At 42.3% G+C, this 26,361-nt stretch overlaps 3 protein-coding genes across 3 annotated transcripts; 1 reads left to right on the forward strand and 2 right to left on the reverse strand.

Annotated features, from left to right (window-relative positions):
* Positions 1 to 6,752: 6,752 nt before the first annotated feature.
* On the forward strand, positions 6,753 to 9,087 carry LOC125019235 (N-acetylneuraminic acid phosphatase). Its single transcript, XM_047603844.1, has 2 exons — positions 6,753 to 6,918; positions 7,716 to 9,087. Exons 1-2 carry the CDS (start codon positions 6,829 to 6,831, stop codon positions 8,355 to 8,357), a joined length of 732 nt encoding a protein of 243 aa, XP_047459800.1. The 5' UTR covers positions 6,753 to 6,828; the 3' UTR covers positions 8,358 to 9,087.
* polr1b (RNA polymerase I subunit B) lies at positions 8,679 to 15,171 on the reverse strand. The gene is made up of 15 exons (XM_047603843.1): positions 14,948 to 15,171; positions 14,134 to 14,301; positions 13,889 to 14,035; positions 13,666 to 13,798; positions 13,434 to 13,570; positions 13,120 to 13,343; positions 12,846 to 13,017; positions 12,580 to 12,751; positions 12,224 to 12,505; positions 11,988 to 12,121; positions 11,731 to 11,901; positions 11,494 to 11,650; positions 10,535 to 10,731; positions 10,211 to 10,461; positions 8,679 to 10,083 (listed from the first exon to the last, which is right to left on the reverse strand). Exons 1-15 carry the CDS (start codon positions 15,122 to 15,124, stop codon positions 9,201 to 9,203), a joined length of 3,405 nt encoding a protein of 1,134 aa, XP_047459799.1. The 5' UTR covers positions 15,125 to 15,171; the 3' UTR covers positions 8,679 to 9,200.
* Positions 15,172 to 22,402: 7,231 nt separating this feature from the next.
* On the reverse strand, positions 22,403 to 26,261 carry ttl (tubulin tyrosine ligase). Its single transcript, XM_047602696.1, has 7 exons — positions 25,739 to 26,261; positions 25,505 to 25,583; positions 25,172 to 25,404; positions 24,809 to 24,944; positions 24,441 to 24,710; positions 23,582 to 23,725; positions 22,403 to 23,450 (listed from the first exon to the last, which is right to left on the reverse strand). Exons 1-7 carry the CDS (start codon positions 25,905 to 25,907, stop codon positions 23,252 to 23,254), a joined length of 1,230 nt encoding a protein of 409 aa, XP_047458652.1. The 5' UTR covers positions 25,908 to 26,261; the 3' UTR covers positions 22,403 to 23,251.
* Positions 26,262 to 26,361: the final 100 nt, after the last annotated feature.

Here is a 26,361-nt window from a genome sequence, read left to right on the forward strand (position 1 = left end):
AGCTGTTTGTACATTTCCTGTCTGCATTCGATGCTAAGCTAACCAGCCGCTTCAGACAGACATTCAGTCATTCCCTATTTTCTATTACCTTGTCCTCTAAATGGTCAAGAGGCCAGAACCCCTAATCCTGCACATCAATGGCCAATTTATGATCAGCAGTAAACATAACAGGCATGGATGAGTGGGGGAAGCCGAGGCATCTGCAGGAAAAACCCACGCAGCCACAGGGAGTTCATATAACTCCACACAGGGACCCACCCACCGAATCCCTCTTGCTGTGAGGTGCCAGCGCTAACCGCTACACCACTGCGCCTCCTGAGAAAGAAATGAGGAGACAAAGTTAGAGCGTTCCAGTATGTGTTCAGGATATTCCATATTCATATTCAGGATGAGGATTATTACTGGAATTTTTTCTGGTTTCCATTTGCAATTAAACTGCTAGGTCTGAACTGTCTCATTGTGAAAGTAGCCTGTGGGTTCCCAGACTGGGATTTGAATAATCTGATTATGATATTATGATAGCAGGAGTACAGAAACCAGGCTGCTGCCTGTTAATATCTTACAGTTTCCGATAAGAAACTTGAGTGACTTTGAGCTAGGTTACTCACGCTCCACGTAAACACCTCATATCAGCATTAAGAACCCAACGGGTATGATAAGACTCAAAACCAAGTCGCTAATGTGCATACACTGATCAGGCATAACATTATGACCACCTACCTAATATCGTGCCTCTAAAACAGTTGTGACTCATCAGAGAATGGACGTGGGCCTTCTGAGGGTGTCCTGTGGTGTCTGGAAACACAGCGTTGTTAGTTGGGGTGCTACATGTCTAAGTAACATCCACACGAACGCCAGGTTCAAAAGTTTCCCAGCAGAACATTGTATTGTCCCAAGATGGTCAATGTTATTCACTTCTTGCGTCAGTGGTTTTAATGTTATGTCTGATCAGTGTATAAATGTACTGAATGGCTAAAAGGAAGTCACTATTTCAAATATGTTTCTCTCTGGAAATCTTTTTTAAACACAACACAAGTTACTAACAAAAAAATAATTTTACCAATAAATATTCATTTTAATTGGTCTTTAGACAAGTAATGGCATTATTATTTTTCAACTGCAATGAAGTAGCCAATAGTGAAACTGTGTAATAATTAATGAACGCACGAACACAAAATCAGAGTTTTGAATTGCCTAAAAGGTTTTGGATTGTATCCTCACCCATCAGTCATCTTTCTGCCCTCGGGTTTAGCATTGCAACATAACTCAAAGTCGGGTCTTTACAACAATCATTATTAAAAACTGAGGCGTTTTGAGCGACTGCGTGCTACAAGTTTGTAAACCCGATCAGTCGTGTGACGTCATGGTGATAAAAAAAGTGCTTTCGATTGATTGAGATTTTCTAAATGTCCCACGAGGGTTTTTCCAAGGAAGTAGCATGCGAGCAAACCCGTGATGTCAGAGTTTCAAGTTTACACAGGAAAATATGAGATGCAGATGACTTAAAAAAGAAAATCATCTGACGTCTTGGCCACAGAGTCGACTTTGTTTCTTTTTGTTTTAATGTTGTATGATGTCTTAAACCTCGTTCTTTCAGTCTCTCTTGGAGCTGCTGTGAAAAGAAAAGCACAATATTCTTTCGGTTCACTCATTATATATATATATTTAAATAAAAGAAACTTTAAAAACAAGACCCAGTTTTTGCAGTATTTTTGCAGTATCAATATAGCCATGTTGGATAGTAGAAACATTACATAAAGTGTTTTGATAAGGGATTACGTTGCTTTTCACAGGCTGCAGTACAACCCGGTTGTGTCTGTGTTGTGGTTTTCCTTGCGTGTGTCAGAGAGAAGCATCAAAGCCTCTGATCCACTTCACCCAGTCACCTGTCTCAGCCTGTCCCATCTCGTCCTCGTCCAGCCAGCCTGAAAATTGCACCTTTGGGATACGGTGATGTGATGCAGAATTTGTAGCATAACTCCTCCGGGTTAGTGGTTCTCCATCACACGCATCCTGTTATCGATTTACTCCAGGCTAGTCACACCTCATGATAAGTCTCAAAAAGAATGTTACATTATATTTTTTTCACTGTGTATTGAGGTACGTTGCCATCTCTGGCTGTAGCGAAAATAGAGTTTTCAAAATGAGCGACAGCATTAGATGAATACAGTATTTTGCAAGGCAATAACTGATATATTTAAGATTCTGTCAGATCATACTTGGCTGTTAAACTTTCCTTGTAAAATATAACACTATAATTAGTGTCAATGATATGCCAGCAGAGCATTGCCAGAGGACCCCTCGGGTTGTTGCAACATACAGAAGTCAAGAAACATACATATTTAAAGTCACAATTACACAGCATTTTTATAACAGGGATTTACCTCTTTGATTACCTCATGTGGCTTGTTTCCCGGTGAAAGCGAAACACAGAAAGGATTTGATCTCTCCGGAGTGTCAGCTGATATTAGATCAGTTTTGCGTGTCAACTACAGTTTCGTTATCAGGCGTGATTGTCTGGAAATTTGGAACTGGGAATTTCCTCTCTGTAAAACACAAGATCAATAAAGTAGACACGAAAAAATAAATATTTTTTTCTGAATAAATCTGCTTAAACTTTTTACTTTAATTTTTTTTTTTTTACCACTTTTCCTATCTTTTATTATGTTAGTATGTTGTAAAAAAATGGCATAGTTAGGTAATAGTATTCAAATAAACCTCCTAAACAATCGCAATACCATATGGAATGCAATTCAATTCAATGCGATACGATACGATACGATACGATACGATACGATACGATACGATACGATACGATACATAATGTTGGGATGCATTTTGATACAATGCAATATGATATGAAACAAAATGATATGATATGATATGATATGATAAAATATGATACAAAACAATACGATACAAAACAAAACAAACTAGTATGTTACAATACGATGATACAAAATGGCACGAAACAAAACAATACTATATACTGCAATACAAAACAAATGTATGTATTCTATAATACAATATGATGCAATATTATATGAAACAAAGCGTTACGATACATAACAATATGATGCATTACAATGCGAGACGCAAAGTGATACACAAGACACTATGAGACAAGTATGATTTAATTCATGGACAACACATTGCAATTGCATTGCAGTTCACACTGTCATCTACGTGTTACATGTTCAGCTCCTTAGTATCATATGGCACATTTGTTGTTGAGGTTACATGGCACACACTGATGATTATATCATTTCAGCTCAGGCTAACAGAACTGAAAATGGAAGTCAAAGAAAAAATCTGCATCAAAATTTTTAAACGTGCATACATGTAAAAGCCTGGAGCGTCTAATGAAATATAGAGTTGCATTATGAACACTGCAGTGCAGAGTGTTCCTGGAGTAAACATACCTCAACTTCTGCTATTAAAGTTTACATTTAGTTTTTTTTGGGGGGGCTTTTATGAAAAATGGGAAGCTGGTTGATTTTGTTCTATCATATCACGACTAACAAGGCAGCCGCAGCACGTTCTAATTTCACTTTTTCTTCAAGTTCGAAAGCTTCAGCTCTTAGTTTTGGTAAATGAGGAACTTGCAATCAAATTTTAGATCCCGGCACCACACAACAGGCTTCACCCTTTTGTGGGGATCACATTTTGAAGGGCCATGACAGGATTTATGTACCCATAGCGTGACTACATGCTGTGTTTACACGCTCCCCTCTGCACACTGACTTTGCTGCTGTCCCAGGCAGAGCTGGATCTGGAAGGATGATCTTCTTCATCCAGGCTGTCAGTGATATACCCCAGTGACTGCACACAGTTTTCCTCCGGTTCAGTGGCCAGTCAGGAGAACTCAGGTGTGTCCGCATAAAGACGGGGGCTACAGGAAGCCCTGGCACCCAACCAACCAGAGAACCTGTGGGAGGTCCTGTCTTGTCAGAAGCGGGAATGCTCACAGTATCCACACTTCAGATGGTGTTCATCCACAAAAACCTACCAAGAGCGTGACTTGGTTTCAGGATTTATGTCACTGTACGTTTTTGTACATTTTGTTCTGATATTTACTCACACATGAAGTTGCGAAAGCTATAGGCTAGAGTCACAACACACAATTTACATAAACTTTGCAGAAACGCATATCATTCTTTGATCGTGGAGAGTGTTGCATAACAGCGTGAAGAGGCACCATCCTGGCCCAGATCATGTTGTTTTTGTTTGTGTGTACGTGCAGGTTGCCAGACTCCCCCCGGTTACCATGACAAGTGCCATTTGCCACAACAGTGTTTCTCTATTTAGACTGTAGTTCATACATTCCCCTGGCCCCGATAAAATCTTGCGTCTATGTGTGTGTGGCCGCAGTGTGTCTCTGTATCAGAGGCAAGGTTAGATGGGAGCACCTTGACAAAGGACGGACAGCTGAGTCCCAGTTATCGCTTTAGCATCTATCACAGCAGCATCGCAGGCATATTTGATCCAAATCTTTCAGGCCTGAGGAAACCTTCAAATATGAATATGGGGTTACCTGGTCAAGCGTGACATGGGGGATGAGCTATATCTGTGTGAGGGAATCCTTTGTACCTGGTGATACTTCATATTTTACATGGCTTGTGTCACGTAGAGTTTGGTACATGCCATTAATACCAGGCTTCCTGTCTATCCAGATCACCTGTCATTAATTATGAGGAGGACCTACCAAATCCTCTGAAGCCCTAGTAATAACCTGCTTCCTCTGAAGGCTTAAAGACTCACCTGTCCCTGTGGCTTACACTTGTCCCATCCAGGCATTACCCAGAATTAGTCATGAAAGAGGAGCATGTTTGCACACACACACACACACAGGACCCGTAGATCAGATGAACAGATGAACACCCCATATCTAGACAATCAAGAGAAGGTCACAAGAACATACCCGGTGATGATAAATTTTTTAAACTACCAGGACAATAAAACAGATCAAATATACTCAGGAGTTATAGTCATGCTTTGAAAGGGTCATAAGGTGTCCAGAGGAGTGACATCCTTAACAAATTGGTCTTCACAGGGGATTCGTGCCCAGCTGAGAGATAGCGTGAGACTCTCAGCCACCCACACAGATAAAAGAGGAATGGTGTTGTGCAGACAACCAGGGCTCACTGGTCCTTAAGATGCCTGCACTTTCTTGGAAGAGTCGCACATGAACTGCTAAGGAAACTGTCTTCCACCCCCCTCCCCCCCATATCAAATGGGAAATTCCATCTTCACACTTGTAAGTTTGCTCTTCACGCATCAACTATTTATGTTTTGCTTCCCCCTTTTTAAGTTACGGGTAATAAAAAAGATTTTGAAATCATTTGCATGTCTGTCATTTAAACAAGCCTGCCTTTCGCATGCAAGAAACAGGTGTTGTTGCTCTGCCAGAGAAATGCAGGTTAGGCCTCTCAAAACATTTCTTAATTTATAGTTTATCTTTGGCATTTTTCAACCACGGTAATGAGGCCAAGTTTCCCCCTAAAGACACGAGCGCCGCACGTAATGTGAGAAAGAACTGTTGTGATTTCCTATGAGGTTTGGAACAGTAGTGCAACAAGCATACACACTGTTGCGTGTGAACCTCTGGCCCTGCGCCAGATAAGAGATGAGTTAAAGGAAAGGTTGCATAAGAATTGAGGCATGTTTTTTTTTTTTTTTTTTTGGAAACAGTGTCTGTCACGGAATACGTTTTTAAATTGGAAATACGCGTGGTCAAGAGTCACGTAGGGCATTCATTTGGGTGAGTGACAACGTCGATGGTTTCAAAAACATTATCATCGCCTTTCTAAAAATAATTTTGATGGATACAAAGAGCAGGCTCCAGCCAAATGTCACCAAATGGAAAACTTGCCAGTGGAAAATGGTGCATGGTGTCCTTATCAATGTAGTCAAATAAGGCAAACAGGGTTCCATCGTGGCCATTTTATTTTAATAGTCCTAATATATGTTGATTTTTGTTTGTTTCTTGTGCTTGCGTTTAGTGTGTCGCTGTAGTCCTTAATACTTATTATTATTTTTTACAATTGCTTAAATGAGAAGACGTGTACTCCAGTGACTATTCACTTTACAGGACAATTAAACAATTAGGAAAATGTTGTTTTTGTTTGTAGCATTGTTTACAATTTTGTAGGCTAAGACACACATCCTTTTAGCCTTAATAACAATAATAATAAATGAATACATAAATTAAAGAAAGCCTTTTGAGGACATACCCAAAGTAAATTGAATGCTGTTCAGGAACATTTTGGAGCTCATGCATGGTATTGGTCCCCTTTGAAAGTCAACACTGAAGTTTCTATCACGAAAGTCAGTATCAAAAGTGGTATTGTTCTTGAGCATCAAAGTTGGCACACTGTTAAAAGATAAGAATTTGTTGGGTTCGCCTGAATTATTTTGTTTTGAAAAAAACGTGTTGGTTGATTGTGTTGTTTGAATCTTAAAATGACTTTTATCAGTGAAATCAGAAGAAAAACATATATTGCATGCAGCATTTACTCAAACACAACTCAGAGCTCCGACTGGTGCTACTGCTCTCCCATATATGTTAAACGGTTAAATTGAATTAAACATTTCCTATTAAGTGTGGGAACTGAAATTAGTGTCACGACAACTGGGAAAGTTGTTTTCATACCCGCAGTCATTGTTAATATCTTGATTTAATTGCGCCATCGCGAGGTAAATGCGCCAAGCGCTTAGTATCCATTAGAACTACAACTCCCGCGAAGTAGTTCACCCGGAAATACTTCCGCAAACGAACCGGACTGTTTGGTTTTTGGCGTACACGTTGAACGACAACTCACACTGGCAATGGACGGCAAAGCTGTGAAGGCAATATTGTTTGATTTGGACAACACGCTCATTGAGACGAGTCTGGCGGGCGTAGTGGGGATACAAAAGGTGATAAAGTCTGAATATTATTCCTGGAGCATTTAAAACTTCCGGAGAGTGACTGTGACGTCGGCTAAATCCATGGGCTTCATTAAAAGGACGTAGAATACAACTAACCTGTCTCTCACAACCGAACGACACGTATAATTGAATAATGATAATATGTGTTTAATTCCGGCTACTTTAAAGTCTACTTTAAGTGATATTTAACTTCTGACTGGCCGTAGTACGGAGGCCGCGAGGGTTCATGTTCAGTGAGTGCTTATAATCTAAATATTGAGCTAATTTATTTATTTAGTATTTATATATATATATATATATATATATATATTATATATATATATATATATATATATATATATATATATATATAATGGTGCAAATACCGTATTGCATTCAAGTATTTAATGCAGTCACATGAGTAAATAAACCTTCCCTGAACCTTCCCCTGAATTTAAGTACACGTCAGAGGCAGTTTAAATGACATAATAAACCTAACCCCCTTTACAAATTAACATTTAACTACTGAACTCATTTAATTAAGATGAAACTGTAATTGTGTAACAAGAATCTATTGATTTATTTTATTTTTGGTTTATATAATATATATTACATAATAACAATTCAAAATGTAATATTGCACAGGTACAATAAGGTACAGGTAGCTCTTATGTTAAGTTCCCAGAGTCCGCTGCTCTGCCTGAACCACTGAGACAATCTTGAGGCTGACCTCTTGTAGTCCATTTTTGAACTGAATAGCCGTGCTTTAATTTTACACTGTTGTCTGCTGTGTGTGATTCTTACAGAGCAGTGAGCTTTTGAAGACCACACTGGGCCTCGATGACAACACCATCTCCAGCATCTGTGCGAAGTTCAAGCAAAAGCTTCTCCATGAGGACTTTGACCCCTCAGATGGCGGGTCCATAGACGATGTCCGTGTGCGTCACTGGGAGGAAAGCATCAAGGAGACTGTGGGCGATTGCTCCGTGCCCTCTCTGGGAGCTCAGTGCTACTACACGTGGAAAAATAGTCGCTTGGAGGCGCTCCGTCTCTCCCCCGAAGTGTGCGACCTCCTGAAAGGACTGCGCGGTGCATACAAGCTGCTGCTGCTGACCAACGGACACAGTCAGACTCAGAGGGAGAAAGTGGAGACGGTCGGATGTGAAGAGTTCTTCAACGCCGTTGTGATTGGGGGAGATCACGCTGAGCAGAAACCCCATCTTTCCATCTTTACGCTGTGTTTCAACATGCTGCGGGTGGAGGCACGTGACTGTGTGATGGTGGGAGACTCTCTGGACACAGATATTCAGGGGGGCTTTAACGCGGGAGTACGAGCCACGGTTTGGATTAACAGAGCCAAAGCTGCCGTGTCGGACGGCTCAGTGAAACCGGACTACACTCTCACTACTGTGCTGGACCTGCCAGATATTCTGGCACAACTGCAATGAGAACAACTAATGACGGGCGAATGATAAGCACAGTTATGTCAGTTGTGGATATATTTAGTTAAGGGTGATTTTATATAATAGATAAATAAATAAATATATAATAGATGTCTGTCAGTCTGTGAGACTTGAGACATCTGTGATTTAGGGGACGTATTTTATATTGTGTATTGTTGTCCTGTCCTTTGTTCTCCACCTATTATTGTTGTCTTGGTTTTCTGTTTGTGGCACATGCTACTTGTACGACTATGCTAATAATATCATAGGGGTCACACTCTGTTCACTTCCACATTATAAGAAGTGTCTTTACGAAAGGAGCAGCACTACAGTATATCATTTATTCATTATTTAGGACTGATTCAACACTATCATTCCATCATATATTCACACACTGTTATTTTCTCAGCTAACAAAAAAAAAACATTTTATGCAAAAATAAAGAACATTTCAGGTACATGACACCTCCCTTAAATTGTGGATTTTAGCAGCTTTACCGAGACCAATTTGCATTTAAAGATTCAATGTGTGAAATTCAGTGACATCCAGAGTGTGTTGAAGAGGCTACGGTCACTAATACAAACATGTTTCTTTGGTTTGTCTGATGTGAGCTACTACAGGAACATGTCAGTGAAGTAAATCTGGCTCCATATGAGACTCTACCTCTCTATACATGAATATGCACAAATGATTCATTTTCTTGAATAAATAACACTTTCCTGACTTTCCATGAAAACACGTTTTGAGTCATTTTTATGTAGAAAATTGACATGGGCAAAGTACATCATTATGAACAGATCCCCCTAAATCTTACACACATTTAAGGCACCTATCTCTACCCATTGAAATTCACTTGACATCTAATTTAACTTTGATGTTCATCGCTGCGAGCTCAGCCACAAAATAGCGGAAGACATAAGGAACAGACACTGAGTCAATAGAGTCACTTTTGCCACACAGGGTGCAGACAGTCTTTCGGTGGCGCATGGCCGACCAGTAGGGTGGCGGCTTCTCCAGCAGAGGGGAGAGGAGGCTGCCACAGTCAACACACACCTGAGCCACTGACCGGTCCGAGCAGTTGAAGAGGCGGTCGTGGAGCAGGAACGAAGAGCCGTGAGCCAGCAGGGCATCTCGCTCCATCTCCCCGAATCGGATACCTCCCTGGATGTTCCTCCCTCCCACAGGCTGGTTGGTCACCTTGTCTCGTGCTCCTGTGGTCCTAACTTGGAATTTGTCGGAGACCATGTGACGCAGCCGCTGGTAATAGACGACGCCGATGAAGATGTCTGCCTCCAGCTCCTGGCCGCTCATTCCGCTGTAGAGCCGCTCCGTGCCGTAGTAGTTGTAGCCGCCCGCCCGGAGCATTTTGCCAAAGTACTCGAGCGCAGAGTTCTCTTCGGAGAAGGTGAAGGGCGTGGCATCGTGGCTCAGGCCGTGCAGGGCGCCGGACTTACCGGCCATGCTTTCGATCAGCATGCCGATCGTCATGCGGGAAGGGAAGCCGTGCGGGTTGAACAAGATGTCCGGGCTCATGCCGCTCTCCGTGAAGGGCATGTCCTCTGCTGGCCATAGGCGGCTCAGGATGCCCTTCTGACCGTGGCGGCTGGCAAACTTGTCACCGATGGTGGGGTTTCGCGGCACTCGTACGGTGATGCAGACGCGTTTGAAACGGCCTGAGCCGCTGTCGTTGCTGCAGACCTTTATATTGTCCACGACGCAGGCCTCTTGGCTCCTGCAAAGAGGAGTCATTTAGATGTAAGATCCAATCTACCAGATTCAGCGATTCAATTTCAGAATAAGAAAGTGTTATGCAGATTAACATCACTTGAAAAACATCAACAGAAAAGGTCGACTCTTACTTGTAGTAGGTGATGAAGGACTGTCCAGTGTTGAGGTTGATGTAGCTGTAGAAAGGGTCGCCGTACTTAACTGTCGATCCAATGAAAGGTAGCCCATCGGCATCCAGCTTGTCATTTACTTTAGGGTCCCCCGGCTTGGTGCCAAACACCACCCCGTCGTCTCCCTTCACCTTGTCTGCCAGGTCCACCAGCTCAGTCTTGTAGATACTCCCATGAGCGAAGCCTCTCTCCCATGATGACTTGTTCAGAATCTGTTAAGACCAAAGTGGGTGAGGATTTCACTCCAATCAGTGCAAACAAAAACACGCAACACACTTTACGCACCATGGCATCCTCCATGTCGTAGCCTGTGTAGGATATAACAGCCACGATGGCGTTGGTGCCGCTGGGGTAGTTGTCCAGGTTGTAGTGGTCGTACATATAGGGCCTGACCAGGGGGCTCTGTGGGGTCTGGAGCCGATACAGCTTGTTATCGGAGCGGTCGGTGAATGCCTGCAGGGGGAAACCCATCGTCTGCTTACCTGAATAGAGAGTGAGTTTAATATCTGATTAATTAATATGATTCTACAAGACAAAACACTTACAGCAAAGTAAAGATGTCATGACTGTAAGATGACTGTAAACAGTCATTTACATGCATAGCTCGAAATTCAACTTTCTGGATGCAGACCTTGTCCCAGTTTCCATGCAATGGAGAAAATCTAGTAACTGATGGAAACATATATGTGTCTTTTCAGCAGGTTAATATGGCCCCCTTTCCAGTTGACCCATTACATCACAAAATAGTCATTCATGCAGCAGACGGGCATTTCAAACAACAACCAGATGGATAATAGTACAGCATTTTTAATCTTTTCGTATGTAATGTGCGCACTACTTCTGGTGCAGATGAGATGGCGCTATCCCTCAGGTGGTTATTTACCGGCTCCGTTCACCTTCTTCTTTTGTGACCGGCTTTCTTGGATGTTTTTGTTTTGGGGTCATACGCCAGCGTAGTGGCAGTGGAGCATGCGTACATGTATTATCTAGTTAAAGTTTGATTAAGGAATATATATGCTGGAGAAAATCGATTTCCAATCTCCTTATCTTGGTGTCTTAATCAGATAAGGGGAACTCAGATTTTAGTCAGAGTAACGTGTTTATAAGCACTTGGACATGTTGTCCAGTTAAATTTGGATTAAGGCAATAATTTGTTTTTTCACGTGCATGTAAACGTACCGAGTTAAATTTATGAGGTTTTTACACATGTTGAGTGAGGTTTTTAGTGGTGACATACAACTTACCCATCTGACACTGGTACATGTTCCTAGGACTCTGGTTGTGGTCCGAGTAAGGGATGAAGTTAGCCACTACGCTAAGCATGCTGTGAGGGAAAAGCTCCTGATGTGTTGTTACTCCTCTCTCAACCTCATCCTCCATGATTCCTACATTAATGTAAAGCTGCAACAAGACAGGAAAGGTGATTAAATATAAGTTTCAGTAGCGTGCTTCTGATGTAGGCCTTACTATTTAACACATACCTGCTCAAACGTGCCAATCAACTCCTGCTTGCCGAGAGCCAAGTTGCGTACAGGTCTCACCATGCGGCAGGGAGTCGTGAAGAGGAACAGGCCAGGATACAAGCTGGCCTTGCCTGTTTTAGGCACCAGAACGATCTCAGTCCAAGGAGGGATCTTCTTTTCTCTTAGAACCTGGAGGTATTTGTTTTAAATGTTTTTTAGCATGTAATATGCACTGTATGACAAGGTGACACTGGTACCTTTCACAGTTAACAAACCTTGAAACTGCGCAGTGAGTCAGCCACAGCTTGAGCTAAGTCAGATTCCACCCAGCCAACAACAGCCCCATCCAGAACCACGGGGTAGCAGTCCGAAAAAGGCTTGCCAGGAGATCCATCCAGCGGAGTAACACCTTACAGACACCAGAGGAAAAGGGAAAATGTCAACTCACTGGCATGCGCTTTACAAAATTGAAGCAGTGCAGCATGTTTATAGAACTGTTGTCTATGCTCACCAAGAGAACACAGCAGAGCAGGCAGGGATGTGGTGGAAAAAGTTGGTGCCACAATTTCACAGCTGGCCGTCATGTGGTTCATGAGTCCACAAGGCTCCCCGTCTGGAGTGTGGACAGGACAGAGGAAGCCCCAGGACTCTGGCAGCAGCTTACGGACGGTAGTGGTCCTCATCTTGGCGAATGCCGCTCCTCTGTGGACGCAGCGAAAATGGGACAGGTAACGGATGAAGTTGAGCTTGTCAGCCACAACGCACAGGCCCGTGTTCTGCAGCATGCCAAGACCTGTGGAAAGAGGGAGTAGATTAGCCGAGTTTTTAACCTGCAGCATATATTCATTCATTCTCCTGTGGACATACCTGACTTAGAGCTGAGGTTTCCGGTGGCCAACAAATACTCAAAAGGCTTGGTCAGGTCAGTGCCCATGTTGAAAATCTTCATCATACTTTCAGCGCTGCAATCGGCAGAATATCTTTGGCCTCTTTTTGTTAAGGCCATCTTCACTGACACCAACCACGCAGTCATTTTCTCCTGCGTTAATATTTTACAGGATAAAGTTATGACTTTGGATGGAAAGTAAACCTAGTTGTACCCATTTCAGATTAAAACATTCCTAATTACTTGCCTTCAGAAACATGAGGTAGAGCTGACCAGGAGTGAGCACTTCCTGACACATAATACTGTCTGGGTTTTCCTCCATACACTCCTGCTTGGCAAACGTGAAAAGCTTCCGGTTCATTAGACACAGCAGGTAGAATTTCTCTATGTCGGATTTCAGGTGGATGCAGATGCACTCACTGATCAAAACAGAGCACAGGACATTTTAGTAAATACACAGTAAAACCCCTAGCACAGATTGTGTCCATCAGATTGTAAAAAAAAATGTCTTAAGAGCTTACTCTAACAGAATGTTGGCACACTGTTCATTTGTGTACCACTCAGGAAGGTTCATCTTCACCCTGAAGCGCTCTCCAAGGTAATTGAGCACCTTGCTGCGGGTGGTGCAGCCCTCCTCCATCACCATGCGCAGCATCTCTGATGCACAGGTCTTGTAGAAAGAATTGTCCTCGCGGCCTTTGATCAGCTCCTGGTAGATCTGGAAGTCTGTGAAGTCCACCAAGGCCTGAAGAACAAGAGAGAAATGAGCACCAGTAGAGTTTATAATTACTGATCTCATCACAGTTGGTTGCGTAATCAACGCTGCAATTAATACCTTAAGCGCAAAGCCTAGAGGGAGGAAAAAAAGCTCTTTCTGGTAGATGAAGTTCAGCATCACAGTCCCATTTTCCAGATAATGTAGATTCATGTTGACCGCTGTGTGCTCATCTCTTACAGAACGCATAGAAATACCTGTGAGTAGGAAAATACATCCATATTGAGGTACATGTAGCTGGAATCGTTTAGTTCAGAATTATTCTGGTGATAGTCTGAAAGCTTATATTTACCATACTGAGTGTATCCCTGACCTCTGCTCTTCCACTTAGGTCTTGACATGACGATAGGGAAGTTCCTCCTCGGCATTATCAGCATACGGATTACCTTCTCAATTCCATTCACGATGAAATAGCCTCCCATTTCCTGTCAAAGTTACATGCCGTTTATTCTATATTGATTAGCTGGGGCACATTAAGATTTTCTGAGTTTACTAGAGTGGCCACCTAAACCTACCTCTGCTTCTTCGTGATGTTCTACGAGCTCTTTAGGGGACATGCCGTGCAGGTTACACCGCGCGGATTTCACCATGATTGGCACTTGACCCAGAGACTGCTTGATGATGCCTTTAGGGACCCCGTTGACCGACCAGCTGACGTCTGCCTGAGAAGACAAAACATTCGTTCGACTCAAAGGCTGCGCACCTGGCACGTAATATTACTCGGACGAAGATGAAACATGACACCAGAAATGTGTCTTACCACCAGCTTTCCTCTGTAGGAACATCTTCTTCCCCGACACTCCGCTGGAAACACCTTCATTTCCCTGCAGATGCTGCCTTTGGCGACCATCGGGTTGTGCAGGGTGGCTTCAACAAACACGAGGCTGATCCTGTCATTTTTGACCGTGAACTCCAAGGGGGGGATCGCCTGAGAAACACATCACATGGCATGAAACTGAGAAACCTTCGATTGAGGAGAAAAGTGGAAAATAAGAAGTAAGAGCTGGACATGTTTGCAGCTATGACACCTGAACTGCGTCATCATCAGGTAAACCTGTATATATTTGTTTTTAACCATACTTTCTGTGTTGCATTTAAATATTTTACTGGTTTTTAGTTTTTTATCTTGCATCGACATTCTGCTCCTCTTGGTTTTCATTTTGTTCTTATTCTATTTTGAAGATTTGATTGTGATGGATGCCTTGTTTCAAACAGCAAGCCAAGTTTACCTACAGGTAAACTAATAAAGTAACTTGAACCTGCAGTTTTCCACTTCAAGTCAACATGTCTGCAGTAAAGGGTTCTTTTCACGATGTAAAGTCAACCACAGACCTCATTTTGATTACAGATGTCACTGAATGTAGCTTGTAACAAAAGCATTCCTCACTTTGTTGATAAGCAGGGTAACATGGTGGCTTACAGTAGCTCACTTCATAATACAATTATATTTGTCAGCTTTGACAATTTCAGCCACAACTATAATACCTTCTACGTGCCTTATTACGTGTAAACTTTTCGAACAGCGTGAATAAACACACTCAACAACAACTTTGTGTAAAGACAGGTTAACTAACCTGCACAACGCGGTTGAGTCCTTCAGTGACAGCCTGGTCAAAAGACTCGATATGAGCTTTAGTCAGATCCTGAACAGCAGCGTGTTGCGTCTCTTTCAGCTCCCCAAACCTTCCCTCTGTCAGATTCTTTAAACTCGGAGCTTTGGGCAAATTACTCCACTTGGTTGAGAAGTCCATGCTTGCCTTCTCTTGTTTACCGCATGTGCACACGGACACAGGAAGTACATCCCACCGGAACAGGATGTTCCGTCTTCTTCTTCTTTTTATTTATCGGCGGTTGGCAAACAACTTTTTAGCGCATTACCGCCACCACCTGGTGTGGAGTGTGGATCAGGCTGTATAATAATAAGACCAAAATAAATAAATAAATCTTCTCAATCAATTTAGTCACTCTAAGAAAACGTAAGATAAATCTATGGCACTGACTTCCTCAGTTCTGTTGCAAAATGATTGTCAAATCCAAAGGCATCTTTATCCGTTCGAGGTCTTGGGCCGGTATTGAGTATTTAATTACATGATGTATTGTCTCATCTTGTCTGCAATTTTCACATCTGCCTGTGTCATGTTTCCCAATCATTAGTAGTGGTCTGTTTAGTCCTGTGTGGCCCAAATCTTCTTTTCTGTTATCAAATCTTCTTATTCATCTGTTTTCTATGTGATGAAGCCACTGGACATCGAATAAATAAAGTATCAAATCAAATCTGATCTAATCTCTATTTTTTGCTCCTTAAATGTGTCTCAACCTACATGTCATGCTGCTCACTTGTGCCTTAAATTGTCCACCAGGAAGAAATAACGTTTTCTGAATCTGAAGTGCTCTGTTGGTTAGGCCTTTATGTTGTCTCGATCCTCTTCCTCTCCTCCAGGTGGAGGCGGTGTTGCAGCAAGAAAAAGTAGTGGTTTTAAAATGAGAAGAGAAAATGCAGAATGAATGGTGAAGGTGAGGTAAGATGTAAAAGCTGATGGTTGATGCTGTCTGCTGTGTAGGAGTATTTATGTGGTGTTAAAAAGACTGAGTCCCGTTATATCACTCAGGCTGCACTACAGCGTCTATTCACAGGCGCGATCCCACTACTGAGCGGCACGGGGGCTTTGACCTGCTCCGTTTCCGACCTGGGCCGGTGCACCCCTCCTTAGACGACCTGGTGGGCCCGGGCTCCCCCAGGAGCACCATATCGATACCGAACTTAGTGCGGACACCCGATCGACATAGTCCGCTGCAGCTCAGAGCTCCTGAGCTCAAACGATCCTCCAGCCTCAGCCTCCCGGTAACTGGGATTACAGGCACGCGCCACCGCACCCGGCGAGAGTTTCCTTCATTCAATCAAGATTTGGTCTTTTACTGCGGTGACATCATCGCGGAGCAGAGCTCCGATCTCGGGGGTGCGCTACAGCGACATCTGGTGGTCTTTAGGGGATTCAGCATCACTACTGTGTTTGTGTTGATTTCTGTGTACTGTCTTCATTCTACATTTACAATAATATTCTAAGAGGAACAAACACGTACAACATTAGTCACTTTGTGTGTTTTTGCACGACTATCCGTGCTTCATTCTTGTTGTTTCATCGTCATATCCACAGCAAAGGTTGCACTGACAAACAACATTCTTACTTTAAAAGTTCCCTTCTCACGACTAAAATAAAAAAAAGTAAACTAAATGAAGGAAATAAATTTACTCTATGCGTAGAAAATGCTAATTATAGATGATTTGCTGTGAAGTATTGACATGTTGTGCTTTACAATCCAAACAAAAAGGATTCACCGGTTAATATAACTGTGCCCTGCCAATAACTAATACAGCACTGTCCTTTTCCTTTTAGTTCATATTGTACTCTGTGTGTGTATTTCTTAATGAGGTTGTGTTAAATAAAATCACCTCTGTCACATAGTCCTTCCAAACACTTGAGACATATAGTCTGATAATTGCATGTAACACTTTACCAGTGCACATAAATTATAAGAAACAAAAACAGTTCAGAAAATGACTGACTGTTTACATTTGCACTTTATTCACTTTCGATTTATAGTCGTGTTTCCATCGTCCATGTATTATTAGGAGGTGATACATTTGTGACATAGTTTTCTTTCTTGCTTTGATTTTTTTCCCCCATGTATATACTTTGCTGCTTTGTATTGTCCACCAGGAAGAAATAAAGTTTTTTGAATAAGAAGTGCTCTGCTGTCACATGTTGGCGGTTAGGCCTTTATGTAGTATCGATCCTCATCTCTTCCAGGTGGAGGCGGTGTTGTAGCAAGAAACAACAATGAGAAGAGAAGATGTAGAATGAGTGTTAAAAGGTGGTATAAGATGTAAAATGTTTGATGGTGTGTAGGAGTATTTGTGTGGTGATAAAAAAGACTGAGTCCCGTTATATCACTCAGGCTGCACTACAGCATCTATTCACAGGCGCGATCCCACTACTGAGCGGCACGGGGGCTTTGACCTGCTCCGTTTCCGACCTGGGCCGGTGCACCCCTCCTTAGACGACCTGGTGGTCCCGGGCTCCCCCAGGAGCACCATATCGATACCGAACTTAGTGCGGACACCCGATCGACATAGTCCGCTGCAGCTCAGAGCTCCTGAGCTCAAACGATCCTCCAGCCTCAGCCTCCCGGTAACTTGGATTACAGGCACGCGCCACCGCACCCGGCGAGAGTTTCCTTCATTCATTCAAGATTTGGTCTTTTACTGCGGTGACATCATCGTGGAGCAGAGCTCCGATCTCGGAGCGCAGTGCAGGGACATCTGGTGGTCTTTAGGGGATTCAGCATCACTACTGTGTTTGTGTTGATTTCATTCTACATTTACAAAATATATTCTAAGAGGAACAAATATGTGCAACATTAGTCACTTTGTGTGTTTTTGCACGAATATCCGTGCTTCACTCTTGTTGTTTCATCGTCATATCCACAGCAAAGGTTGGAATGAGAAACAACATTTTTACTTTAAAAGTTCCCTTCTCACGAGTAAAATTAAAAAAAAAAACTAAACTAAATGAAGGAAATAAACTTACTATATGCATCGAAAATGTTAATAACAGATGATTTGCTGTGAAGTATTGACATGTTGTGCTTTACAATCCAAACAAAAAGGATTCATCGGTTAATATAACTGTGCCCTGCCAATAACTAATGCTGCAGTGTCCTTTTCCCTTTAGTTCATATTGTACTCTGTGTGTGTATTTCTTGTGTTAAATAAAATCACCTCTGTCACATAGTCCTTCCAAACACTTGAGACATATAGGCTGATAATTGAATGTAACACTTTACCAGTGCACATAAATTATAAGAAACAAAAACAGTTCAGAAAATGACTGAAATGTTTGCATTTGCACTTTATTCACTTTACATTTATAATCGTGTTTACATCGTCCATGGATTGTTAGGAGAGTTGATACATTTGTGACATAGTTTTCTTTCTTGCTTTGATTTTTTTTCCATGTATATACTTTGCTGCTTTGTACTGTCCACCAGGAAGAAATAAAGTTTTCTGAATCTGAAGTGCTCTGCTGTCACATGTTGGCTGTTAGGCCTTGATGTCGTATCGATCCTCATCTCTTCCAGGTGGAGGCGGCGTTGCAGCAAGAAACAACAATGAGAAGAGAAGATGTAGAATGAGTGTTAAAAGGTGGTGTAAGATGTAAAAGCTGATGTTTGATGGTGTATGTTGTGTGGTGATAAAAAGACTGAGTCCCGCTATATTACTCAGGCTGCACTACAGCGTCTATTCACAGGCGCGATCCCACTACTGAGCGGCACGGGGGCTTTGACCTGCTCCGTTTCCGACCTGGGCCGGTGCACCCCTCCTTGGACGACCTGGTGGCCCCGGGCTCCCCCAGGAGCACCATATCGATACCGAACTTAGTGCGGACACCCGATCGACATAGTCCGCTGCAGCTCAGAGCTCCTGAGCTCAAACGATCCTCCAGCCTCAGCCTCCCGGTAACTTGGATTACAGGCACGCGCCACCGCACCCGGCGAGAGTCGCCTTCATTCAATCAAGATTTGGTCTTTTACTGCGGTGACATCATCGCGGAGCAGAGCTCCAATCTCGGAGCGCGATTCAGCGACATCTGGTGGTCTTTATGAGATCCAACATCACTACTGTGTGTTGATTTCTGTGTGCTGTCTTCATTCTACATTTACAATATATATTATAAGAGGAACAAACATGTGCAACATTAGTCAATTTGTGTGTTTTGCACAAGTATGAAAGAATTTTATACACAGCAAAGGTTACACTGAGTAATGAAATTCTTACTTTGCAAGTTCCCTTCAAACTATTTATGGCATAGTTATTTGTATTTGTTTTATTCTTCTTCTTGTTCTTAACTGTTTGTGACTGTCAGGGCTGCAGGCAGCTAAAGAAAAAGCAGATTTAGGTATTATATTCTGATACTTAGAGTACCGAATTGCCCAGGCCGTTGACAGAATTATTATGATCACATTATTGTCTCCCTATTCTAAACTTCATATAACTTTGGAAAATACAATTAAATCCTTCAAGACATTTTTTTCTCAGTGTTTTTGAGGACTAAAATATGTGTAATTTGCCATTATATTTTATCACATCAGTCTCCACCTGTGTCACTTTTTTTTATCCAAAAGCTGCATTTACAGGTTTACCTTACTGTTCAGTGTTTTGCTTTCAAATCAGAAATACACATCAACGACAAGGCTTATTAAGGGAAACACTAATCTTTATTTGTGTGTGTCCAGAACAAATACAGCCACACGACAGAAGCTTGACGATAGTAATATCTTTTATTCTAATAATATTGCTTCTCATAAACACAAATGTTCATGCAAGATTTTGGACAAAACATCCTCCCAACAAAAACACAGCACACATCCCTCTGAATACGAGTTCAGATCGCGTCGACGCCAATCGATGTGATAATGTCCAGAATCTAAAAGCTACAAAACATTATTTGACACTGAAGATGCGGATGGGATTTTATCTTTGGTAAAGATGAGGAAAGAGAATTTATAAAACACATGAGAAAAACATGATAATATGTGCAAAGAAACTCTAAATAAGAGGAAATTACATCATTGACTCTGATAAGGGTCACACAATGGAAGAGGCAAATTTACCCCAGTACAAGGAATGAAGGTGCATTTCAATGCTGGAGGTCGATTGCTTCTTTTTTCTTTTTTTTCTCCACTTTTTTTTTGAATGAATGAATGAATATGCAATTCCCTCTAAGGCACCCTTCCCTTTAATGGAAATTTCCCCGCACATTTTAAAACAATACCAATACATGCTTTTGATATTTCCGAAATCAGAAATAATCATTAATTCTTCCATTCATTTCGTTCCAAACATTCATTTTCTTTTAATCATCAGTACTGAGTTACTGGGATCACTGTACTAACACCCCAGTGTCACCCATCCTTCCATCTTTCTGACATTCAGTCACTTACAAATCCTTCATTCCTAAGAGTCATCTTGTAAAAAAACAAAAACAAAACAAATACACAGTGATTAAAAAACACAGATAAATGCTCTGATGGTGTCCCTTAGGTCACATGCAACATAGGAAACACAGTCACATCAACTAAAACCAGCTACAAACAGCGTCAGGGTCCAAGCAGACTGTGAATATTTAAACTGCAGAAAAAAAAATGAATGCACAATTAGGGCGAAGGACCAGTAGAACAAACAAAACCTGAAACGTGACTACTACAGCACCACCTTGAGGTCAATTAGTGTCATTATACGTGTGTATAAGTAGAGGGTGGTACAATCTTGGACTTTGGACTTTACGACCTCAATAAGAGGTTTAAAATATAGTGCATGCATCAACCGCTACATTGCTGGTAAGTAGGACTTGGTCACTAGAGCATATAAACCCTGGCTCACTGCATCCACAGAGAGGGCGATTTATTCCACGCACCATCTCACAATTTGAGGCAATGACACACACGTGAAGCAGAGCTATTGTCATCGCGTGGATTTTGCAGATTTAAGCTTTTCGTACTGATGGAAAAAAGTTTTTGTTAACATCTAAATGCATTTAACAAGTTACTGTAAATGTTCGAAACTGTCTATAGATAAATTAGGTGCAGTTTGGGGGGAAAAAATTGAGAAACTGCTGTAGTTTCTGAAAGGAAATACGAAATATTCTATTGAGAAAAAGTTGCAAACTGATTTACACTGACAAGAAAGAAACGTGAGCTTTGCTGCTTGGACCCCAATGACTTATTTTGAAGTTTAAATGAGCCCCAGGTAAACACAACAGTTCAGCTCCCCAGTTCAAGCTTAAGACTTCTAAAAAAAACATGACGGAAAATATATTTGACACAAGTCAACTTTGACAGTTACGCATATAAGGTTTTTTCTACTCACAAAAAGGTTTTTCTCAAAGGAAAAAAAAAATCTTCAAAAGGGTGAAAGAAAACTGAAATCATGAATAAATACTCACGACTTCTTAAATAATCAATAAGACTCTGTACAATCTACTCTACTTTCATTTCAACAGTTCAAAAACATAATCCACACAACACTTTACAATGACGATCTTCATACAATAAGAAATATAACAGACGTTAGGGCAGTTCTTAGTCCTACAGCTAAAAAGGTGCTGTAGGGGCTTGTACGCTACATGCTATCACACAAACATGCTCTCTCCAAACAGCGGAAAACAAACCGTCTGAAACATTTCATAAAGAGTTTGTTCCTAAAAAGATAAATTAATACTTTAGGACGTTCTCTTGTCCCTTTGCCCTCTGACATTTGCTGCATTTACATGGACATGAGTATGGCACCAAAAAGAAGAATAAGAGGTCAAAAATGTCTTGAGTAGTCACCTGAATCAGAACAGACTGGTCCAATCTGAACAAAGAGGGGTGGCGTCAACCTTTGACCTTCGAGTCGATGCTTTGGGGCATGTTATGTATTTTCATTTTAGCTTCCAGGTAGAAAGTTAATCTGGAATCTGATCAAAACGATTTCAATCAGGCTGAAGAAACATTGTCCACGTGAATGCAGCAACAGAGACGTCATGGACACTTCAACACAGTTTTTAGGGCTTTCGTCTGCGAGGGTCATCTCTCTGCTCAGTTACTGCCACACAACTGGCCTGAAAGTAAATACTACACCGATCAGCCACAACATTAAAACCACTGACAGGAGAAGAAAATAACACTGACCATCTTGTGACAACACAACTCTCTCTGGGAAACTTTTGGACCTGGCATTCGTGTGGATGTTACTTAGACATGTAGCACCCACCCCATAGCAATGACACTCTTTGATGGCAGCAGTTTAGGAATAACTCAAAAAAAAAAAACTAAAAAATATATGAAGAACAACACAAGGTGTTGACCTGGCCTCCAAATTCACTAGATCCCAAACTGATCAACTATCTATGGGACGATCCACAGAGCCCACAGGACCCAAAGCCCCCCTCCCACACTAACAACACTGTGTTTCCAGACACCACAGGACACCCTCAGAAGGCCCATGTCTACTCTATAATGAGTCACAGCTGTTTTGGAGGCACAAAAGGAGACCTACACAATATTAGTAAGGTGGTCATAATGTTATGCCTGATCGGTGAATGTAGTATCCACATGATTGAGTGAGGAGAAATGTTGTACTTCAAGGCAAACCTTGACATCTTGAGTATTTACCTCATCAGACACATGGGGTTAGTAAAAGTAATATAAAGATACAGCTATAAAAAAAAAAACAACAACAACAAAAAAACAAAAAAAAAACAAGAAAAGTGCCTGATGAGGAAAAAACCATCAAAGTTCACAAAGATCTCAAATATGAAGAGACCTGTTTTAATAATATTTCCTGTGGACTGATCTTGACCATTCAGATTTTATGGAGCAACAGTGCAAAGGCTTATAGAACTAGATAGAACAAGTACAAGTCACTGTGACAGAGCAAGCGAACTGGCAGTCTTTTTAAGGGAGCATGGTTGGAAATGTAAGGCACTACAGTCTCAGTTGGAGCGTCTCTGCATCCTTCACACCTCCATTAACCTGCTTGGGGAGAATCTGGTGGCGAAACTGAATTTGCAGGGTCGTCATTCGGGAAACTCCCAGAACATCTAGTAAACACGTCGTCGTCTTCTATGCATAATCTGGACAGCGAGAGGTTATTTCTGCAGGTTCAGTGAACGCCATAAGGAGAAATCTCCCCTCCAGCCGAGACAGGCGAGGCTCAACGGACGGCCTGACTTGGTGGGATGTGCTACTTCTCAGGTGCGGTTTAGGAGTGAGGACAGAGCATGGAAGAAGCTTCTAGCACAGGACAGACGTTTGGGGACATGTTGGCGTGCGTGTGCTTACAGTCGAGTGAACGGGCCCACGTGGAGAGGCCCCCTCAGTTTGGGCGAGGAGCAGGAGTTGGTGGTGAACATGGAGGACGGGGAGGAGGAGTACGGAGAGGAGGAGGCGGACGGCGGGTCGCTGCCGCTGCTGAGGGTGAAGATGCTGGAAATGGCAACATCCACGATGCCTTGACATAGTTCTGGATAGAGTTTCCTGGGAAGCAGAGGTTTGACATTTAAAATTGTACACAGAAGCTCAAAATGTTGACGAATAAATGTGAAAATTCAATGATTTGTCGATTAGAAAGAATAACGAATGCAAAGAAGAACATAAATGATACTTACTGTGCACAGGCTGGAGCTCCATTGATCTCGATGAGCCACACTTTGAAGCTCTCGTCCACCATGAAATCAAACCCAAAGAGCTGGAAGCTCTGGTAGGACAGGTGCTTAGTGCTGATGGCAGGTTCGATACACGTCAGACAGCTCCTGTGAAAGCAGGAACAAGGAATCATTTCAGACTGATTGAACATTAATGATAAACGCCGTGACAACTTTAAGCCACGCCCGAACCAAACCATGTTATTCATTCTGCTTTGTTGCCGTTTTTATTTATATTTCTACTTTATTTATCGTGTTTATTCACATCCATACTGTTTACTTAGTATCTATATATTATCGTTGCTATGGATATAAAAATCCTGGAACTTGAACTGAACTAGTGACCAAACCCTGAATGGCCACTTGAGACCTGCCACAAACGAGCCCTGTTTAAACATGAGGGGTCCCATGTGGAAGACTTTATCGCAGGAGCTTGGTGAAACGTTTTGGGCGTGTTTTTTTTTTTTTTTTTAATAACTCACACATCAAGACTTAAAGTTGTATGTGAGGACTCTCAGTTTCCCATAAGCACGTCCAGCTGCCTCTGTTTTACAGGAGGCTTTAAGATATGCATTATTTAGCTTTGAGTAACAGGTGGGTGCCCTGTCAAGCTGCCAGCTGTCTTCTTAGGGGTCACCCGCCAGCCTCAGCTCCACTCACACTCAACCTCTCTGCTCATTTTTAAATAAGCCGGGAGTTACGAGGAGTACAGTTACCGTCCATGCGGAGCTTCACAGAGAGGGCTTTTATACAGTCAAGAATCCAGAGTTCATTAGGAAACTGAAAAGTAAAAAACAGCAGCAAAAAACAAGACGGTGCCTACTTGATGATCTGCTTGATCTGAGGTAATATGGAGGTCTCCAGGGTGATGTTGTGAGTGTTCAGCAGGTACAGCCTGAACTCGTCGAAGAACATCTCGTTGCCCTCCTCGTAGCGGCCGTAGTTCTGGGAGTGCTCCTTCTGGATGCAGTGGTTGGTCAGGTGGCTGGTCATGTCCTGGAGGTCGGAGCTGTTGTAGGGCTCCGATGAAGTCCGCAGCACGCCCTCCCGGTATAAATAGATGTTGTACTGATGGTCCACCAGCACCCAGCTCCTAGCAGCAATATGACAGAAGAAGAACTATGTTAAAAAGTACATATTAAGACCTTCTCTGTGTGTTTGTGTTATGAATTAGAAGAAAAAAAAACATGCCTGATGTCAAACTTCCGATGTCCTGGCTCCAGGAGCAGGGGCTTCTCCAGGTACTTCTGAATTACATGAACCTGTCCCTGATTATCAATATACTCCAGCAGCTGATTAGCATCGTGGGATATCAAAATACCAGCACCTGTTGCAATAATAATAATAAAATAAATATATTTTTATCAAGTTGCATCCTCAGTTTCAGACCTGTAAACAATACAAGCAGTAGAGAGCAGTAAAGGGTATTTATTGACCATTAGCAGATAAAAATGATCAAGTATGTAATAACAATCGATGTATTGACAGGCAAACTGACCCAGGCTTACCAGTATCCCACATTTAAACCAATCGAATATGAATAACAGATTTCACCTTTAGCTCCAGCAGAGGACTTGGCTATCCACACTGTACCCTCCCCACTCTCCTTTTTAGTGTTATAGGAAGCCAGGAAGACTTCCCGCTCATCAGTCTTGGGGTTGTTCTTCAGATGGCTAATGCCATTTGTAGCTGGGGCAACGGGGGTGTTGAGGTTAGTCGGATAGATGATGTAGGACTCAGGAAACCAGTTACTGGAGTCAGACAGCTCTGGACTGGTCTTTATTAGTCTAATGGCGAAGAAGAAAAAAACGGTCAGCTAATGTAACCCCTGTCCCCTGAATAATTTACCCGTGGACAAGCGCATTAACCAAATACATAGATACACACTTGACCAAGGATGCCTTCCTGCAGAGTTTGTCAGCGCCTCTGTAGTAATTTACCAGCTGCACCAGTCCAGGTTCATGGCCTGCAAAGTCAAAGGGAGGACACCTTTAAAGTCTTTACGAATAAGACACTGAGTAATAAGACTTTCCACAGGATGCAGCTCGGCACAGCCACGGCTTGCTGTCTCATCCTCATGGGTGGACACCAATATAGCACAAGCAAACCGGATTCACTCACCCAGACGGCCGAAGGGTAATCTATTACGTTCTCCGAGCATCAAGTTGAATCTGGGATTGTCTCTTTTCAGCCTCTTCCATTGTCCAGTCGAGAGGAGGATTTTGGAAACTTCTGCGTAAACAGAGCTGTTGTCGTCCCGGGTAACAAATGTATACATCGGTGCATTCATAATGCCACGTTTACTGTTACTAATAATAATAAAAAAAATACTAATAATAATAATAATAAAAACGATTGAGCTTGCAAGTAACTTAGCTGTCTATCTAGTTGAGACTGCAGCAGACTGACTGTTCAGGGTTATCTCCTCTGGTCGTGCCATGATGATGAGTCAGTCATAATCCAGTCCAACACTTCCCAGTTCACTCAAACTGGTGATGAGAAGCTGCGATTCAGAGGTCTGTGGCTAACATGTGGGTATATGAAACACTGCAACACGCAAAGGAAGAAAAGTTCATGCTGCTCGGTGCACAGGGTCCGTTCAGTGTCCCCAGACAGGGTGTGACTGACTGACTACTGCTGCTGCTGAGACCGGCTCCTCCTGGGGTTGGTCCCGTCTGGATTAATTTACATCCTGTCTCTTGCAGAAGCTAACGTTATAGCTAACGGTCTGCGCCCTCTGTGAC

Source organism: Mugil cephalus, chromosome 13, assembly GCF_022458985.1.
Source record: "Mugil cephalus isolate CIBA_MC_2020 chromosome 13, CIBA_Mcephalus_1.1, whole genome shotgun sequence".
In the NCBI taxonomy this organism is placed as follows: Eukaryota; Metazoa; Chordata; class Actinopteri; order Mugiliformes; family Mugilidae; genus Mugil; species Mugil cephalus.